The sequence below is a fragment of the Sus scrofa genome, chromosome 12, assembly GCF_054392235.1.
Source record: "Sus scrofa isolate SSC_HxYL_T2T_F1_AM1 chromosome 12, Sscrofa_HxYL_maternal_Yorkshire_Landrace_v2.0, whole genome shotgun sequence".
NCBI lineage: Eukaryota > Metazoa > Chordata > Mammalia > Artiodactyla > Suidae > Sus > Sus scrofa.
Window position 1 is genome coordinate 48,337,784 of NC_139394.1, and position 18,242 is coordinate 48,356,025.

Below are 18,242 nucleotides of genomic sequence, written 5' to 3' on the forward strand. Positions count from 1 at the left end.
CCCTAAGCGTCTGGACTGTCCTGTTGGGTTGGGGCTGGTGAAAGGATGGGACCCTTATTTTGGTGGGTAAATAGCATGTGGAAGAAAACCCTGCACCTTCCTAAGCCTGTACATTTCCTCTGGCGTGAACAGTAAGGAGTCCAGGGCTTTGCGAACTAACCAAAGGGCAAGTACTTTAGGCCCCTTCCCACTAGATGGCGGCCCCTAAACCCACAAATTCTGGAACCTCCACTGTCCCTGCCCTGGAGGATTCAGCTGCGGTCGAGGAATTGAAGGATGCACACCCCCAACCTCCTCCAAGGGGCCACCGGCCCCTACCCGCCCTTCCACGGAGGGGTCGCGGGAAGACTCGGACAGGAGGGGGATGGGGAGAAGGCGGCGGTGGGCGGGGAGACGAAGCTCCCCTGGCTCCAGGAGCCGAGGGAGGAGCTGGCGTGGAGCAGCCACTCCCGGGGCGCAGAAGCTGGGCGCTCCCGCAGAGCCTACTCCTGTCACGGAGGAGAGAGCCGGGACCGCAGGGCGCGGTCGCCGGCTGGGGCCCGAGGGCGCAGGCGGCGGCAGGTGCGCGGGGCGGACTACAAGTCCCAGCATGCCCAGCTGCTCTGACCCGGCCCCCGCTGCCACTTAAAGGCTCCGGGAGCGGCTGCCGTCGGGTCGCCGCGGCTTTCGCTTTGCCGCCGCGGCTGGGCGGGCGAGAGCGGTAGGCTCGGCGGCCGGCGGTCCTCTCACACCAGCTTTCGCAGCGGCGAGGGGCGCTCTTCGTCCAGCCCTCACGGTTCGCGGATTACCTACCGAGGCGCCCGCGCCCCCCGGGCTCCCCGCCTCGGCCACTCCGCGTCCCCGATGCCGAGGCATGGATAGAGCGGCGCTGCGCGCGGCGGCTATGGGGGAGAAGAAGGAGGGCGGCGGCGGGGGAGCCGCGGCGGCCGCGGATGGGGGCGCCGGGGCCGCGGCCAGCCGGGCGCTGCAGCAGTGCGGGCAGCTCCAGAAGCTCATCGACATCTCCATCGGCAGCCTGCGCGGGCTCCGCACCAAGTGCGCCGTGTCCAACGACCTCACCCAGCAGGAGATCCGGACCCTGGAGGTGAGGAACCGCGGCGCCACAGAATCGGGGGCCCGCGCTGGGTCTGAGGAGGCAGGGGTCGGCGGCCCTGGACGCACCCCAGCACCTCCCTCGCCGCTCCAGTTCACTGCTTTCCCAGTTGCATCCTTGAGCCGGGTCACCTCCTTTGCGGCTTCCTCTCCCTCCTCCACTTGCTCCTGCGGCGGGTGCAGGACCCAGGACCAGTCCCTCACCTTGGGCGGAATTTGGGGGGAGGGGCGTAGTGGGACCTGAGATGGAGGCTCGAGGAGCCCACGGGAGGGATGGGCTGCGCGCGGACATCCCCTGCCACCCCCCACCCCATTTCCACCTCGCCTGGCCGCAGGACTCCTTCTCCCACTGAGTCACATGCTGGACTTTTCCCTGGGTGACTGAGCCCAGCCGCTGTGGGCCGGGGTGATGGGGCGGGTCGAGGTCCCTCTGAAGTGTGAGCGTAGGCCGGTCGTTCTCTGCCTTGCCCTCACGCCCCAGACGCTGTCTTGTCCCTTCCTTTCCTTTCCTTCAGGTTCTCGTCCGTCTCTTATCAAAGTGTTTGCTGAAACTGCATTTTTGCCTCTGGGGCATTGAGTGCTTCTCTTTCGCACTGCCCCAGCGTTTCACTGCTCCCAATGTAATTACCCACCAACCTCCCCCTGCCCCGCACCCCCACCCCCCACCCCCCCGGGGTTGGGGGGCTTTGGCTTAGGAGCTATTATGTTGGGGACCAAAGCTTTCCGTGCGCCGATGACAATATTTAAGGGGTTCTGGTGGAGGCAGCCTCCATTGTAAAGAAGAAATAGGACATGCGGCCCTTACCCTCTCAAATTATAGCTGGGAAGTGCAGTATTTAAAGGATTTGGAAGAATCAACCAAAAGGGTTGTTGGGGGTCCCAGAAGGGGGAGTCCCCCTCCCCCATACCCAGTAGAGGGAAACTGGTACCTTCCCAGCTTGCTTTTGTCCAGAGGCTGGGGAGGCTGTGAAATTCCAGGCACCCCTTAATTGCTGCTATTCTACTTTGAAAAAGAGGCCTCTTTCCACCTTGTGTTGTCACATCTGACCTTCTGCAGATCTGTAGATATTTTGTGTTATTAGAACCTTAACTTTTCATCCTAACTCCCCGCACCACCACCGCCATTGTCTCTGCCAGCGGTGACCAGGCCAGCTGGTGATTTGTGGCAATTATGAGACCCGGTCCTCTGTGCACACCACAGGCCAGAATCCCTGTTTGATCCCAAACGGTCGGGGGTGACTGTTTTCCTTTAGTTTTATTTTCTTGAAAGCTACGAAACCAGAGACATTGGAAGCATCTCATCAGTGCTAGCTATTATTATTTTTGTTGTAGTTGCTATAGCAGTACTGACCAGGGCTTTTACTTAAAAAACAAACCAACCAACAACCCCACCCCACCCCACCCCACCCCACCCCTTCCCCCCCACGACTGTCCCTTCTGCATGCACGCTGCTGTTTTCCAACTGGTGAGAGAAACTGGTTTCTTGAACACAGCTGAGAGTGTTTGCCCAGCAAAGTTCAGTTTTTAAACCAACACAATAGGGGGCCTGTGTGGCTTCGTTCTGGGAGGAGGGGTCGTTGTCCAGCAACACAGGGCTGGTTGGGCCGCTACGTTGTTGGGATGAGAAAACGTTCTCTGTTAGCCTCTCTGAATGTCCCCACGTCGCTCCCAAGTGCTCCTGCTTGGGAGAGTGGGCCTGGGAGAATCATGTGCTGCTTTTTCTCTGGAAGCGGTGCCTTGCCTTCTTGGTGCCCTCACTTCCAGGGTCACTCATTTGGACCAAGGGTTGGCATTAGGACACCCCAGGGTGTCCCTGTACTTGAGTTTCTGGGTTGGTTTATTCAGTGGCCTCCTTCCTGGGTGTGTATTGGATGATCAGCTCTGGCCACCAGACGCCCATCCAAAGGCCCAAAGGGGTTCGCAGTGGGAACCAGACCCAGTACCCAGCTCCGTGTCCTCTCCACTATCATGTGGATTTGGGTCCACCTTACTCCCTGAAAAGGTGGGACCTGGGCTGTTTGGGGGATGGGACTTTAGATGCCAGGATCCAGTTCCCTAGGCCTCAGCCTCCCTTCCTGAATAGGGAGCTTAGAGTGGTCTCTGCAGGCTCTTATGGCCCTCAATTCTGCGGTCTAGGGAAGGGGCCTCAATGGGGTTGAAATAAATGTTTGTTCTAACACCCCTGTGTAAGAATATCCCTAAGAGTGGTTCTAAAATCCAGATTTACCAAACTGATAGAATGGGGGGATGGTTATTACTCCAAGAATGCTGACGACAGGGGCACGGTGGCCAGTGACTTTGAATTCGGGTCCAGATACTGTCTGTATGACCTTGGGCCAGTCCCATGACGTCTGAATCTCAGGCTTCCTCATCTGTAAAATGGGCACAAGGCTACTTAAACCGGTGACTTTGTTGTGAGTCTCTAAGTCCGCAGGCTTTCTACCAAGAGAGTCAGCCCATGAGCTTTCCCAGTGAGAGTCCAGTGAAGGCATTCACACCCCAGGCCACATGTAGGGGAAGGTTCTTTGACAGCCGGCTCTTGTTTCCGAGAGCTGGTGACACAAGCCAGGAAACAGTCCCGGCAGCCTGTGGTGAGGTCAGGTGGGGCAGTGGGATGTCCACTCTGGCTTTCTTTCCTGTTCTGCAGGCTCTCCTTACATACCAGGCCAGGGCCCCCAGAGACAGGGCTTGCAACATTGGATTCTTGGCTTTTGAAGAAGGGGCTGACCAGAGGGTTTGACTTACGCAACCACGCCAGACTTCTCCCAGAATCGGAGGAACCCCAGCCCACTCTGGCTCCCACTACATATGCACTCAATGAGGTGCCCCGGGAAGTCCCTGACCCTGGGCCCTACAGCTGGTGCCTCAGATCGTAGCCTGGATCATCGGGGGTGGAGGGTCAGCACGTCTGGGGCCCTGCCTTCCTCCAGGGAGTGGTGGTCCAGTCTGGATCCAAAAGACTGGAAGAAGCCAAGGTTTAATATCTGCCTCCTACCTGCCAGTCGGTGTGCTGGACCCCCCTCCGTCTCTGCAGATTTCCTGGAAATCCACCAGCCTTCATCACACGCATATTTTTTCCTCTCGAGATGAGAAGGGGAAGGAGATAAAATCTGAACCCAGAGTCTGAATCTGTAAACAGAAGTTGGGAGGCAACTTCATTCCAGCAGAACCTGGTGCCTTCTCTCCATCAGACCCTCCTTGGGGTCTGACAACTCCACGGAGGCGAGATGGAATGTTCTCCTTCCCCAGATGTGCTCACACGGGGACACCTGGCTGCCTTGCGGCTGGGCCTGGAGCTCCACGTGGGTTCTTTCCTTCGTTCACGTGTCCTCTTTGGGCCAGATCTGTGCCAGGCAGGGAGACAGTGGTGCCTCACGGAGTCATGTTTTCTGGACATTGTAACTTTGCCTTTTCCTGCCAGCCGTCTAGTACTTTCTAGAGACAGGCCTTGCCACACCAAATGTCCCCATCTGGTGCTCTTATAGAGACAAGTTTCTGCTAAGCAAGCTGATCTAGAGAAAGGGGTCCTCAAAGGGCCTTGACCTTCACTCCGCTCCGCTGTGGCAGAGGTCAGACCCTTGCGGTGTGGAGGACCTGAGCTCTCCCTGCGGCGCCCCCCCGCTTCCCAGAGTGGTGGACGGTAGAGCTGCTGGGAGAGGAGGGGGTGCCATTTGTTCCCACAGAGCAGGTCCTTGGGGGTGTGCATGGACATGTATTCACTCAACAAACCTGCAGTTATTACTGATTTGCCTGCTGAGCTGCTCGCTGCCACCACCCTGGCAAGGATGCTGAGGTAGGTGGGATGCTTTCCCAGTGTGTGGGGACACGTTGGGTCTAATGGAGGAGCCAGGCCAGCAAACAGTAGCAACTTCAGAACAATGACTTGCTAAGAGTGCCTCGGAATTGAGAATGTGCTGGTTGGCCGGTCCGACTCGTGCTTTTATGGGAAATAGTCCCAGTGTCTTGGTAGTGACTTGTCCCGAGTCGCATGCCCCTGGCAGAGCTGAGAGCGAAGTCCGGTTTCCTTTCCCCGCCCAGCCCCCGCCTCAGAGTGTGGCGTTTCTCTGCTTCTGCCCTGCCCCATGGTTCTAACCTCCTGTGGGAGGCTTTCACTCTAGCCACCCCCCTGAGGGAGGCAGAGCTGGGGCACTGTCCCCTTTGGTGTCTGCTTTCAGCTTGGCAATTTTTTCCCCCTGGTGAAACTTGCCACCAGCGTTCCTCGGAGGCAGTCTGGAGAGGGCTCTGCGGGTCCCAAGGCTGGGGAGGCCTGGGGGGTGTTGGAAGGGAGGCTTTATCAGATCTGCAGCCCAGGTGAGCCTCTGCCTGGGGACACCACTGGGAGGGCCTCCTTCCTCGCCAGGTCGGCTGGCAAGCTGGGAACACTGCATTCCCCACCCCAGGATCCTGGACCTGCCCGGTGGCTGTGGCCTGGAGAGGGGCTGCAAAGGCCCTGGTCGTTGGTGGCTGTGTGCGCAGCAGTGGGGGCAGTAAGAGTGCCTGTGGCCAAGTCTCTCTGTGCTTTTGAAAAGGACATCCTTTCAGAGTAGACTGATTGGGATCTTTTCCTGCATTCAGTTCAAAGGGAAAGCTGCGTAGAGGGGCCTGTGGGGTTATGGGAGGACCTTCCAGCAGAGCGAGGGCAGAGCTGGAACGAGAAACCTTCTCGGTCACCTGTTCTGAGGCTCTTGGCACGTGTTGCCCCATTTCATGCTCACAAGGACCCGTGAGGTTTTGTCCCCATTCTGCAGATGAGGACATGGCAGCTCAGAGAGATTCAGAGAGTGAGTTACTCGGCGGTAGAACCTGGGTTAACTGGTCTTCAGAGCTCATGTTCTGAAGCTCACAACTGCCTCTAGACACTGGGGGCAGGGTGGTATTCTGCTCAGGGTCATGACAGCTGAGCCCAAGGAAGTGGCCAGGAACAAAAAGGGCCAGCCCAGGGGCGCCTGGTGGCTCAATTCCAGATGCCGGGGCCTTTTGGTGGCCACCCCAGACTGTGCGGCCCCAGTGCTCGGGCTGGGGGCCGCTTCCCTAAAGTGCTGCCCGGCACATCCTCAAAGACAGGTCTCTGTCAGCAAAGTGTGATGCAATCGCTCCGTGCTGCTCTCATTCTGAGAAATGAGAAGCTGCCTAGAGATCCTCTTACTCATAATTGTTTTAATAGATACCTGCCCTTCTCTCGGCATCATTCCTCTGGTGAGCACTGCACTCGTTAGCTTTCCAGTTGTATTAAAATATTTTAAAATCCACATCATGATAAAGGCTCATTATTCCAAAGAAAACACAAATGACTATCAGGATAACGCAGCCATAATGCCACCTCTCAGAGTTAATTCTTGTTCATGTTTGGCTGTATATTCTTCTACTGTTTGGCTCCCCTGCATTTGCGTACAAACGTACAGGGATGTATTCCTGCTGCTCACATGTGCGAAGCCATGGAAATGTTCTCTGTCCGCACCAGTGCACACAGGTGTGCACTATGCCTAGTAGTGGCTGCATCTTGTGGTCATGTCATAAACTCATCACACCCGTCCCCACTTGCGGCCATTCAGGCTCTTTCCACACCTTGCTAATAGAAACCTTGTTGCGGCGAGTGCATGAGTGTATTCCTAGAGGTGGAATTTGCTGGGTCAGAGTGTTTGTACACATTTAACCCTATTCTTTGAAATCTCTAGGGCCTGGCATGTTCCCCCTGTCCCCTCCCCCCCACCCGCCCCCCTCCCCCACCCACCCACCAGCAAGAGTGCCAGGATTTACAGAATGGCAGCCTTCATGTGTTTACCCCTTTGCCATAGTCAAACTCGTGGTTGACCCATCCTGAGGTCAAGGAGTGTGAACTGGAGACAGGATGTGGCCCCCATGGCTGAAGTTCTGGGTTATGTGTCAAGGATTGTGGGTTCGAGTTTTGTGGGTGCCTGTAGCAAGGGGGGCCCCTGGGTTGGCCATTTAGAGAAAGGATCTTTCCTTGCTCCCAAGCAGCAGAGTGTGGCTGGATGTCAGGTCTCTGTGTCTAGGGACAGGGCGCCTCTGGGCAGTGCATGGCCAGGTGGTGAGTTTTTTATCACCTGAGGCTCATGAAAGGCACCTCACTGAACTATAACCTCAGTTTCATCACCAACCACAAATATTGATCAGAACCCCATTTGGGGTGCCTTGGCTTTGGGATTGATCAAATGGAGGTGTGGATTCTTAAGGTAAGAGGGCTACAAAGGATCTTGGAATTTCCATCCGGTCCAGCCAGATGGTGCAGGTGAAGAAGTTCAGGGCCCGAAGGGAAGGGCCTTACCCTGAATACCTATTAGATTATTAACCTGAACAAAGAGTGGAGAGGTGATGGGTGGTTATACAGGACCACTGAATGGGGAGTCAGACCCCAGACCTCAGACCACCTTGACCGATGGCCAAGGGCAGCCTGCCATCCCACCCTTCTGTGTTGGGGGCAGGGGTCGGGGGTGGGTGCTGGTCCTTAGCCTCAGGGAGTTTCCTGCAAGAGGAAGCAAGTTGGGTTTGCTTTCCTAGCCCCCATCTCGGTGTCTTAGGAAACCTGGGGACTGGAGAGAGTCTTGGGGAGCAGTCTGGAGTGTCCAGTGAGTGGGGCCCCTTTTGAAAGCCTGTCTGCCCAGTGGGCTGGCTCAGCCCAGATGGCCTGTCTGAGTCTTTGAACCCGATCTGACTGTGTTTTCAAGGGCTTCTCATCCTTCCACTGAAAGATCCCCTGGGACTGGGTGGAGGAACCTTTACTGCTATAGGATCTGGTATTTGACTTAAATTGGGGCATATTTTGTAGTCTATACCGTGATACTTTGTACGATATTTAACATCATGCTTCCAGAAGATAGGACCTTTTAATCCAGTGTCTCTGTGGCCATATGGCTTTCGCCCCTGTTCAAGATTCCAGGAGGAGACGCAGAAGCTTACTGTGGGGATGGATGTTAGGATCAAAAATGCTTTGTCATTTATTCCCAGGCATGAGTGTTTCCCATCTGCATTGAAAATGTCCTGTGTTCAAACTATCGCCACATATAAAACCTATATATTTCTATATCTCTGTATTTCTCTGTCTTCCTGCCCTTGGTGGGTGACAGTATGCTTTAACTGGGCGGATTGCCTTTGAAAATAATAGCGCTGAAGTCATCCTGTTTGCTTGCCATTCTTCTCCCCCTTTCATTTTTCTACCTTCAGAATAATTGCAGGAACGAACTAACAGTTGTGTTTAAAATTTACAACGGGACCGGGGAGAAAATGTGTAATGCATTATGTGGAATAGGCCAGCCATGGTTTAAGAAAAATAGCTTTTCATACAGTGTGAACCGTAGAACCGAATCTGCAACATGTTCATCATGAAGGTGTTGCCTTTTGCAAAGCTGATGAGATAAGCTGCTTGTAGAGTGGTGGGGCTTTTCTTTAATAGGGCACCTGGAGGTATTGAGTTCCAATTTAGCCAGTTCACTTTGGATTGGGTTGGGTTTTGGTATGGATAGCAAAACCAACTTCACACATGGTGCACAAAGAGCTTTGGCGGCCAGAAAAAAGAAGTTATGGATCATATTTAAAAAGTGACCTGGGGAATTCCTGTTGTACAGCAGGTTACGGATCTGCATTGTCTCTGCAGAGGCATAGGTTCGATCCCTGCTCCAGTGCAGTGGATTAGGGATCTAGCGTTGCTGCAGCTGTGGTGTAGGTTGCTGTAGGCATAATTTTGATGTCTGGCCCAGGATCTTCCATATGCCAGGGGTGTGGCCATAAAATAAAAAAATTTTAAAAATTAAAAAAAAGTGACATCAGTGTTCTCATACATGGGGCATGATCTTGAGGGTCCCTCCTCTTAGCCTGGGACCCATGAAAGGGCTTAATGCAGCCTTTCCAGTACTGTTCTGCAAGATGCTCTCGTGAAAGAGGGCTTCAAGTAGTTGTGAACGGGCCGCATCAGCCATCTCCCTCCTGGAGATTCCTAAAGATGAAGACCAGTGTTTTAAAGGCTCTGAGAAGTCCTGCAGTGGGCGGGGGCGGGGGGGGGGCTGGTCCCCGAACTTATTTCTCCAGGGGATCCTTTTTTCACTGCCCATAGTTGGGGAAACATTTCTTTAAGCCATGAACAGGGGAAGAGACAAGAAATGGTAGGCTTAGTTTCAGCTACTGTGATTTTGCGATATTGAGGATCCGTTTGAGGTTCCCGTTAAAATCGAGTGGGTCGACAAGGATCTGGTGACTCCGTACATTTACCTACGGTGCAGAGTTGCCTCTTGTCGAGGGAGGTGCTTTACGAAGGGAGACAGACCATGTTCTGGGCACCACACTAGCCCTTAGGGACACATTTCACTTAATCCTCCCAAGAAGCTGAGGAAGACATACCCAGAAAGGTCTGTATGTCTGGAGTCCTAGTGTCCTGTCTCCTCTTGGCCCACAGGGTCTGCCAGGAACCTCCTGACCCCGATGGTGGGCAGAAAATAATCCAGGAGAAATGCAGATGTGGGTGTGTTGGAGTCTGGGGCTGCTGAGGGCAGGGGAAGGGCTGGGCTGCAGACAAGGAATGCTTTTTAAAACAAAAAAGGAAATGCTGGCTCAGAATGGAAAGGAAAGGAAGCAGCTTCCTGTTTCTGGTGCTGGCTGTTTGAAGGGAGGCCCTCTCTCTTAGCCTCTTGGCCCATGGAGGCCCAGGCCGGCCGGGGCCACCTCTGGGTGCAGTAGACAGACACACAGCTTCTACACCGCTGCCTGAGGGCTCAGAATACAGGGCCGGGCCCACCCCTTTTCATTTTCCCCAGGTAACTGGTCAAATGGATGTGTGGTTTTCAAAATGAATATCTATATGTGTTACAAAATGGTTGTGTCGCAATAGCTGACATTTACTGAGCGCTTACTCCCTGCCTGGCCCCCTTCTTAGGAGTTTTTGCTGGCATTTACTCCTTGCAGCTGCCTTGTGGGGAGGGTTCTATTTTCTTCCCATTTTATAGATGAAGAAACTGAGGTGCAAAGCAGTTAAGTGACTTGCCCAGAGTCCTGCAGCCAAGGAGAGACCAAGCTGTGGCTTGAACCACAGTCTTAATACTGACTGGCCCTGCCTGACTTGCATTTGCTCCACTTCCACTTAGAAAATCTGTTAACACAGACTAAGTTTTCTAAAGACCCGTGGCCATTGTTTGGCTCCAGAGGGCAGCTCCAGAGCGTGGGCCAGGCCCTTGGTGATTCTTGGGTAAAGTGCCTGCGTCTGAGTTTACATTTTTTAAAAAATTTAGTTTTCATTTTCATTTTGTTCTTTCTTTTTTTTTTTTTTTTTTTTTGGCTTTTTAGGGCCGCACCCTCGACACATGGAATTTCCCAGGCCAGGAGTCGAGTTGGAGCTACAACTGCCAGCCTAGACCACAGCCACAGCAACTCAGGATCCAAGCTGCATCTGCGACGTACACCACAGCTCACGGCAATACTGGATCCTTAATCCCCTGACTGAGGCAGGGATCGAACCCACATCCTCATGAATCCTACTTGGGTTTGTTAACTGCTGAGCCATGAAGGGAACTCCCACATTTAAAAAAAACCTTTATTATGGAAATGTTCAAACATGTACAAAAGCTGAGAGAATGGTATAATGAACCCCCATGCAGGGATTCCCCCAGCTTTGGCAATCACTAGCTCCAGCCAGTCTTGGGTCACCCATGGCGTCTACACTCGAGTAAGCCTGGTTAGAGAATAGAGGTGGTGCTGGGCAGTTGGTATCTAGGAAGCAGAGTGACTCGGGAAAATGTAGTACAACCCTCTGCCGCCCAGCGGAGCGTCCAGAGCCCAGCAGGCTGGGAGGAATCCCTGTACCTTCTCCCTGTGCAGCGACCATTTAACTTTACCTCCAAGTTTCCTTGGGTCTCTGGAGCTCGCATAGTATAGGAGGGTCATCTTGCTCTTGAGCTGAAGCTCCTGCCACACCGAAAGCTGTTCTCAGGCGGCAGAGTCACAGCCACGGCTGTTCCCTATTCCCACTGACGTGTGGAGTCACAGAGACAGTCCCAATGTCCAGGCACTCTCTTTTTTGTGTGTGTCTTTTTAGGGTTGTACCTGAGGCACATGGAAGTTCCCAGGCTAGGGGTTATATTGGAGCTGCAGCTGCCAGCCTACACCACAGCCACAGCAACGCCAGATCCGAGCTGCATCTGTGACCCACACGACAGCTCACGGCAATGCCGGATCCTTAACCCACCAAGCAGGGCCAGGGATCGAACCTGCGTCCTCATGGATCCTGGTTGAATCGGGTTCATTTCTGCTGCGCCTCCACGGGAACTCCCAGGCACTCTCCTCTGTATTCTAGAGTCTCCTCTTTACTGTTCCTTGTTGCTTTATCCCCACACCATGTGATGTGTGTATTTTAGCCAACATTCACCGAGCACCACTGTGTGTGTGCCTGGGGAGGAGAGGGGGCGAGCACAGTCTCCAGGCAGCTCCTGGCGAACCCTCAGCTCAGTGGGTCCAGCCTAGAAACGGAGTCTGGGGCCCACGGAGGGGCTTCCTGGCCCTTGGTGGCTCTTCCCGTGGTTCTGCGCAGGCTGCCCAAAGCCGGGTGCTGCTGACCATGCTCTCATTTCTTTTCTCTGTGGTCGCTCGCTCCCAGCAGAGCTGGTTTTTCTTTGTTTCATTTTATTTGGTTTTGGACTGTATTCTCACAAGTTTCTCAGAGCCCTGTCGCCTTGGGCCAGCTGCTTCAGCTCTCCCACAGTCATGATGTCATTACTGGAAGGACAGTCTGGGGCACTTAGTGGGACACTGAGGGCTGCAGGAAGGACTCCGGGCTGTGGGGGTGGGGGTGTCATCATCGCCTCCTGGCTCCCTTCCTTGCCACCTCTGTGACCTGGGGCAAGTTCCTTAGCTCTGTGAACCTCAGTTTTTCTTGTTCGTTAAAAGGGGATAGGAATAGGTTTACTTGAGGCTCTTGGGAGGAGTTGCTGAGATACAGAAGGTGTGCTGGCTGGGGCCTGGTACTTAGAAGGGATTCAGTGTTTTTTGACCCCCCCCCCACTTAGCATTATTCTAAAACACGTGTCCATGTGCCTCTCTTCTCTTCCTTGTGGCCATTTTCTTTTTTTTTTTTTTTGGTCTTTTTGCCATTTTCTTGGGCCGCTCTTGTGGCATATGGAGGTTCCCAGGCTAGGGGTCGAATCGGAGCTGCAGCTGCCGGCCTATGCCAGAGCCTTGTAGCCATTTTAATTACTGCGTGATATTTCATCCAGTGCGTACGCTGTCATTTGCCAAAACATTTCCCCTGTTTTGGGACATTTTGGTTGTTTCCAGCTTTCTGTTATTATAAACAACGTAACTGGAATCATCTTAGCACAAGCACCTCTTTTTTTGTTGTTGTTCCTATTCTGAATTCATTTCCTTGGGATAATTCCCAGGAATGGAGTTATTGGGTCAAAGAGCTGATGTATTTGTGTGATGGGAGCTGCAAAACTGTCCTCCATCTTATACTTTTTTTTTGGCTGTGCCCACAGCATCCATCCAGGGACAGAACGCATGCCACAGCTGTAACCAGAGCCACAGCAGTGACAATGCCAGATCCTTAACCTGCTGAGTCACCAGGGAACTCCACATTTTATACTTTTTGAATGACAGTTCTTTTTAAATTGGTACTCCTGCTTGAAGCACTCATTTTTTTCTTTGCAGTCCTTTTGGTCTCTGTACCTTCCTTCTCCCACCCAACCTTTATTTTTCGCCATGTTAAGTCATTTCCCATCTTCCTCCCCCCCCCCTTTTTTTTTTAAATCTTTCCGTTATAATCACCAACTAAAATTGTAAAGCATTTAAGGTGTGTCAATCGTACCCCATCTTGAATTTGCTATTTTCTGTCTGCCATCCATTCATTCACTGTTTCTTGAGCATCTACTGTGTGCCTGGCCCGCAAGTGTGTTCCATGCTGAGAAGAGAACAATGGAGAAGACAGGCAGAGAAAGAAAAAGATAAAAGACGAGTCAATAGATAGAGAAAAGGGGCTCGAGAAAAAAAGCAGCACTGCTGGGGTAGAGCAATGGGCCGGGGAGAAGGCTGCTGCCTTAGATCTGGTGCTCAGGAAGGCTTCCTGCCCAGAGAAGGTGATGCTTGATCTGAGTCTTAAAGGATGAGAAAGCAGTAGACTCGTGAACACCTGGGGGAAGAATATTCGAGGCGGAGAGACTAGCACATGCCAGCGCCCTGAGGCAGACATGAACCTGTTCTGGTCAAGGACCAGAAGGTGCCAGGAACACAGTGGGAAGTGGCGGTCCCTGAGGGCTGTGGTCCACCCTGAGCTGGGCCGTGGCCAAGAGTGAATGCACTTCCTGTGGTTACAGCACAGGGAACTGTATCCAGTCTCTTGGGATCGGGACACGATGGACGATAACACGAGAAAAAGAATGCACGTATATTCGTATGACGGGGTTACTTTGATGTACAGCAGAAATTGGCACAACATTATAAATGGACTATAATTAAAACCCCCACTTTTTTTTTAAACAATTAATGCATTAATTCAACAAGTACTTGTCACCCCGCCCCCCCAGTCATGTGCCAGGCATTGTTGTGGGAGATGAGGGTGAATGAGAAAGTCACCTCAGCGGGGGAGTTTGTGGATGAGTGAACCCAGAGAAGATGCTGGTGGGGCATGGATGGAGGCCCATGGTGCCTCCCGCCACCCTGGGCTGACTCATCTCTGCATCCTGAGGTGTGTGGGCACTCGGGAAATGTTTCTTGATTTGAACCAAGCCGGGCTCTGTGCTGCCAGGCTTCAGTGTAGTAAGTGAAACTCAGTTGCCTGTGTCAGGCCCAGCATCTCGGCCTGCCAGGGCGGGGGCCCTGAGCCCCGAGCTTGCCAGCTCAGACAGGGGCTGCCCATGTCAGCTCTGAGTGTCTAGGCCCCGCTTATGGGAAACAAGCCTGAGAAATGGACGTGGAAACCCCCTGTTTACCAGGCTGCTCTGCCCTGCCCCGACCTGCCCTGAGTGGGATTCTGATGTGTGACTCTCCTTGGAAATCAAGAGTTGGGGACATTGTGCATGTCATGATTTTCTCCTCGTAGGGTGGGGCAGAGAGAGGGGAGAGGAGGTCTGAGCAGTGTTTCAAGGTTCTCAACTTCGGGACAGCCCAGACTGTGTACACCTAGGGAGCTGTCACCCTGTGGCCCTTCCAGGAAATGGACCTGGTGGAAGACATTGGCTGCTGTTTTGTGTGGAGACAACTGGATGGTTTATAAGCAACAAGGGGCTGTGACGCCATGGAGTTGGAGCCAGCTTTGACCAGACCTCACCTGCTCCTTGGGCTCCTTGTGTGTGAACTCGTTGCTGGGTGGGAAGGGAAGGCCAGATCCTAGAAATATAGTAACGCAGGCTCCCCGTGCCCTCCTTCCTCAGTGACAGCGAACCTGAGATAGACGGACCCGATTTTGACCTATCAGGAGTTTTACAGGAGATTTCTCAGTTGGTTCCTCAATAACGAACAGCCTTATCAGCCCACTTTATTGGGGATGAGGAAGTGAGGCCCAAGGTCACAAGTAATCTGTGGAGCTGGGGTTCAAGTCTAGAATTGTCTGATTTCATGTTTGCAATCATTTCATGATACCCCTCCCACACCTGCTTGACCTGGGGTCTTGTCTGGGGCAGAGCGAGGTCAGAAAAGCTTTGGTAACGCTCAGGGTTTGGGGAGAAATCATGCTACATGGGAAAGGGTCTGGAAATCTCTCCTTTTCCACACCATTGGGACGGGATAACTTCAAAGTTGCAAACAGGAGATGGCCAGAGCCTCAGAGTCCAGATTAGCAGGGATCATTGGTAGAAGAAAGGAGGCAAAGCAGAGGAGGAGGTGGACACTCCTGGTTGAGAAGGAAGATGGGGAGACAAGCATCCTGGGGGGCCAGGGGGAGGTGGCTTCAGACCAAGGGCTCTTCTCCGATTCCATCTCAGAGAACTTGGCTTCTGTCTTGAAGTGCTCTGGTTAGAGAGGCAGCAGAGCTGTGAGCTGGGCCGCCATGGAGTCTGATGGGGCCAACTTGTGGGCATGGTCGTATTTCGAGCGTTGGTGGTGAGTCTTAGAAGAAAGAAGGAGACAAGTCCCTGGGGAGAGTCTGCCTTGGTGGCCCTGACTCACCCTGGCTGAGGGGACTGAACAGAGCAAGGAAGAATCCATCAGCGAATGGAAACTTGTCTTTTTAGGGGACAGGAAACTTTTTCTGTTGTGGTTGGCCCGGTGGTTTATGAGAAGAGGTGAACATTTGAGGCAAAGTGCTGGGCCAGTTTTGCAGCTGCATCTTTGACAATTTTGAGAGTTTTAGGAAGTAGTTCTTTAAAAAAAGAGAGAGAAAGATAAAAAGAAACCAAAAGCCAAAGACGTTGTTACTCGCAATACCTGTGTGCAGACAGCCATGTGGGCCATGATGTGCCATGCGGCTAATGGAAAGTGGCTTCTTGGCACTGGTCCATCTTGTACCCTCTCCCGTCTTTGGCCCCTCAGCTGGAGGACTGCTGACTCTTCGCAGAAAAAGACTTCGTTGGCCTCAAATGACCAGACCTTGTCTCGGGCATCTAACAGCTTAAACTAAACTTCCTCTCCGGCCCTGTTTGGTTTAAGCAGTTTCCTGGTCTGGCGGGATTTGTTTTCTTAGCACCCATCTTGTCAAAGCCCCAATCCCGCTTGTCACAGCAAACTGGCCCCGCTCCCCCTGCGGCTGCCCGAATGTTTGTGTTCCCAAAGTCGGACGTGCTGCTCCCTGGGGAGGTGAGCAGCACCCTGTAGTAGATAAAAGGTTCTGGTGCTTAGTGGCCTGGGTTCAAGCTCCACTCCCTTCCTGGCTAAGCTGTGTGTCTTTGGGTAAATTGCTTAACCTGTCTGAGCAACAGTGTCCTCATCTGTAAAACAGAGATTATAATAGAATTGTTGTTAATAGTGAGTGAGATGAGCCATGTGAATCATGATGCCTGGCACAGAGTACGTCTTTTTATGTATTCTATTACTCTTTTTTTCAACAAATATTTCATTAGCATACGAGTTTAACACTCATTCTGTGCAGGGCATTCTTCTTCTTTTTTTTTTTTTTCTTTTTCTTTTTAGGGCCACACCTGTGGCACATGGAGTTTCCCAGGCTAGGGGTCTAATTGGAGCTACAGCTGCTGGCCACGGCCACAGCCACAGCAACGCAGGATCCAAGCTGCGTCTGCCACCTATAGCACAGCTCACGGCAATGCCAGATCCTTAACCCATTGAGCAAGGCCAGGGATGGAACCCGCAACCTCATGGTTCCTAGTCAGATTCATTTCCCCTGGGCCATGACAGCAACTCCTGGGCACCCTTCTAAAATGGGGGAGTAACTGAACAAAAAGGACAAAAATGTCAGCTCTGTGAAACTTAGGTTTTAGTGTTGGGAGGAGACATTCAGACAGTAAGTGAGAGGAAAATATATTCTTTATTAATTGTGAGTGTGCTATGGAAAAAATGAAAGCAGGAAGAGGGCCCTCAAAGAGAGTGGTATAATTTTTTTTCTTTTCTTTTTAGGGCCACACCTGCGCCATATGGAAGTTCCTGGACTAGGAACGGTGCCTACGCCACAGCCACAGCAATTTGGGATCTGAGCCACATCTGCAACCTGTGCCACAGGTCATGGAAACACTGGATCTTTAACCCAGTGAGTGAGGCCAGGGATCGAACCTGCATCCTCATGGTTACTAGTCTGCTTCTTAACCCGCTGAGCCACAACGGGAACTCCCGGAAGTGTTAAAATTTTAAGGGAGGGGTCAGGATGGCTTTTCAGAAAAGGTGATATTTGAGTAAAGGTCTCAGGAGGGTCCCCAGAGGGACTCCCTGGGGATGTATTTGGGGACAAGCTTTGGAAGCTGGGGTCCAGCAAGTGCAGAGGTCAAGGTAGTGAGCCTGGGGGGCTGGGGTGAGTGAGGCCACAAGGTGCCCCCAGCCAGACACCTACGGGGTGCCGCCCTCAGGGGCCACCTGCGCTCAGGTGACCTTGAGCCTGGCGTCTTAGGAACGAGGGAGAAAGAGGGATGAGAACAGAAGATGGTAAAAGTACAAGGGCTCCCTGTGGGCTCTTCAGCCAGCCCTGCCTCTATCCAGTACAACCCAAAGGGATTTTGAAACTCAACCCTCATTTCTTATTAAAAATGGGAGTTTGAGGGTTGGTGCTCACCCACCCGCTATTAGAAGCCCTGTTGCTGACTTGCCAAAGGTGCACTTGTGAGTGAGTCCTGTTTCTGACGGCCTGGGTGGAAGGTGGGGCCCTGGCTGGGGCACCCTGCCACCCACTAAGGAAATCCTCACAGGGGACTTTGTGTATTAAAGTAATGAATGTTTGAGTGCCTGCATTGGTGCTCAGATGTAATGGTGGGCCTGACCAGACCCCTGTCCCCCCAGGCCACACTCTGATTGCGTGGCTCCCTCCCTTCTCAGTGCTCCAAGATCCAAAGCTATGGGAGTGCTGAAATGCAAAACTCACACCTTCTGGAATGAAAATAAGACTCGTCCTGAAGCTTCTTCCCCAGGGCCTTTGTTGAGCTAGTGTTGGAGCTGGCTAAGAAGTCATTTCCAGAGAGTTCCCCATGTGGCTCAGCTGCAATGAACCCAACTAGTATCCATGAGGATGCAGGTTTGATCCCTGGCCTTGCTCAGTGGGTTAAGGATCCCGCGTTGCTGTAGCTGTGGTGTAGGCCGGCAGCTGTAGCTCCAATTTGACCCCTAGCGTGGGAATTTCCATATGCTGTGAGTGCGGCCCTAAAAAGCGGGAAAAAAAAAAAAAAAAAAAAAGTAGTTTCCAGAACCACCACTCCTAAGGGAAGAGCTATTTCTAGCCAGCAGCCCTTGTGGGAGCAGAGCTGCCTGGCACCAGAAGGCTGCCTGCATCGTGTCTGCTAGACTTACCGCCCAAGTGGAGAACCAGCCTTCGAGAGAGCACCCTGTCCTTCTGGGTGAGGGACCATCCCAGGGAGGAGGAGCGCTGCCGTGGCCTTTATCTCCTGGGTGCCGAACACGCATAGCTCGTGATGCTGCCCAGGGAGCCGGTGGTGGACTCAGAGAGACCCGAGTGCACGTGGTGCCAAGCCCTGACGGCCTTGCTGCCCGCACTCTGAGAACGGCTCTCGGGTCGGTGGTGGTGGTGGCGAAAAGCTCATTTATGATGCGGGCAGACCTGCTCTGTG

The 18,242-nt window shown here is 53.0% G+C and overlaps 1 protein-coding gene across 4 annotated transcripts in view; it reads left to right on the forward strand.

The window, feature by feature from the left end:
- The first annotated feature begins 652 nt into the window (after positions 1-652).
- The window catches only part of KSR1 (kinase suppressor of ras 1), a 150,098-nt gene continuing 132,508 nt past the window's right edge, over positions 653-18,242 (forward strand). For all 4 annotated transcript variants that reach the window (XR_014821453.1, XM_084985269.1, XM_084985273.1 and 1 more), the window contains exon 1: positions 653-1,084. Coding sequence is in view for 1 of the 4 variants with exons in the window: in XM_005669083.4 (XP_005669140.2) it covers positions 854-1,084 (231 nt within the window). In the remaining 3 variants the exon portion in view is untranslated. The remainder of the gene's footprint in view (positions 1,085-18,242) is intronic.